At 34.8% G+C, this 607-nt stretch overlaps 1 protein-coding gene across 2 annotated transcripts in view; it reads right to left on the minus strand.

Moving 5' to 3' along the window:
- LOC111656062 (uncharacterized) overlaps positions 1–607 on the minus strand; it is a 15,424-nt gene that overhangs the window by 12,347 nt on the left and 2,470 nt on the right. For both annotated transcript variants that reach the window (XM_087174350.1, XM_087174349.1), the window contains exon 3: positions 167–277. In XM_087174350.1, the coding sequence (XP_087030476.1) occupies positions 167–277 (111 nt within the window). The remainder of the gene's footprint in view (positions 1–166; positions 278–607) is intronic.

Consider the following 607-nt stretch of genomic DNA (forward strand, 5'->3'; position numbering starts at 1 on the left):
AAAAAAAAAAAAAAAAAAAAAAAAAAAAAAAAAAAAAGGAGTAAATGCATAACGGACCATTTGGAAACATTCTGAAGAGGTTCGAGAACACCAGGTTAGGCCTAGAGGCCTGACATTTCACACAGGTGTTTTTGACAAGATGTCGAAGACAGTCTGAAATTCTCACCTTTGATTAACAGAGTGTCGTTGATATTTGATGGACAGAAGATCGTCCATAGACCAGTGACTCCTCATGGACACACAGCTGGGTACAGGACTGTACTGTCTCTGATACTGCCTGAAAGGAGAAATATATTCATATATTCAGAAAGATTATCACTGAATACAAGATGTTTTGAAATGTTTTGTCTCCAGAAGCATCCCTAAAACAATATAGTTATATCTCTTTGATTATGAATCAGTCATGGAATGTCCTCACTAAACAAGCCAACATACTATGATTATCAATTTGATCATTCATTACACAACATGGTTATCCTCGTCAATATTCCATGTTCAATTATTAATCACATTTTGTCTTACCCCTCTGTTTCTTGTATGTCTAACTAATGTAAATACAAAGCAATATATCTGAGAGAAGTTGTCATGACTCTGCTGTGTGTAAATC

Source organism: Seriola lalandi, unplaced genomic scaffold (genome assembly GCF_002814215.2).
Source record: "Seriola lalandi dorsalis isolate HSWRI2012SDOR001 ecotype SW California unplaced genomic scaffold, Sedor1 jcf7180002054342, whole genome shotgun sequence".
Classification (NCBI taxonomy): domain Eukaryota; kingdom Metazoa; phylum Chordata; class Actinopteri; order Carangiformes; family Carangidae; genus Seriola; species Seriola lalandi.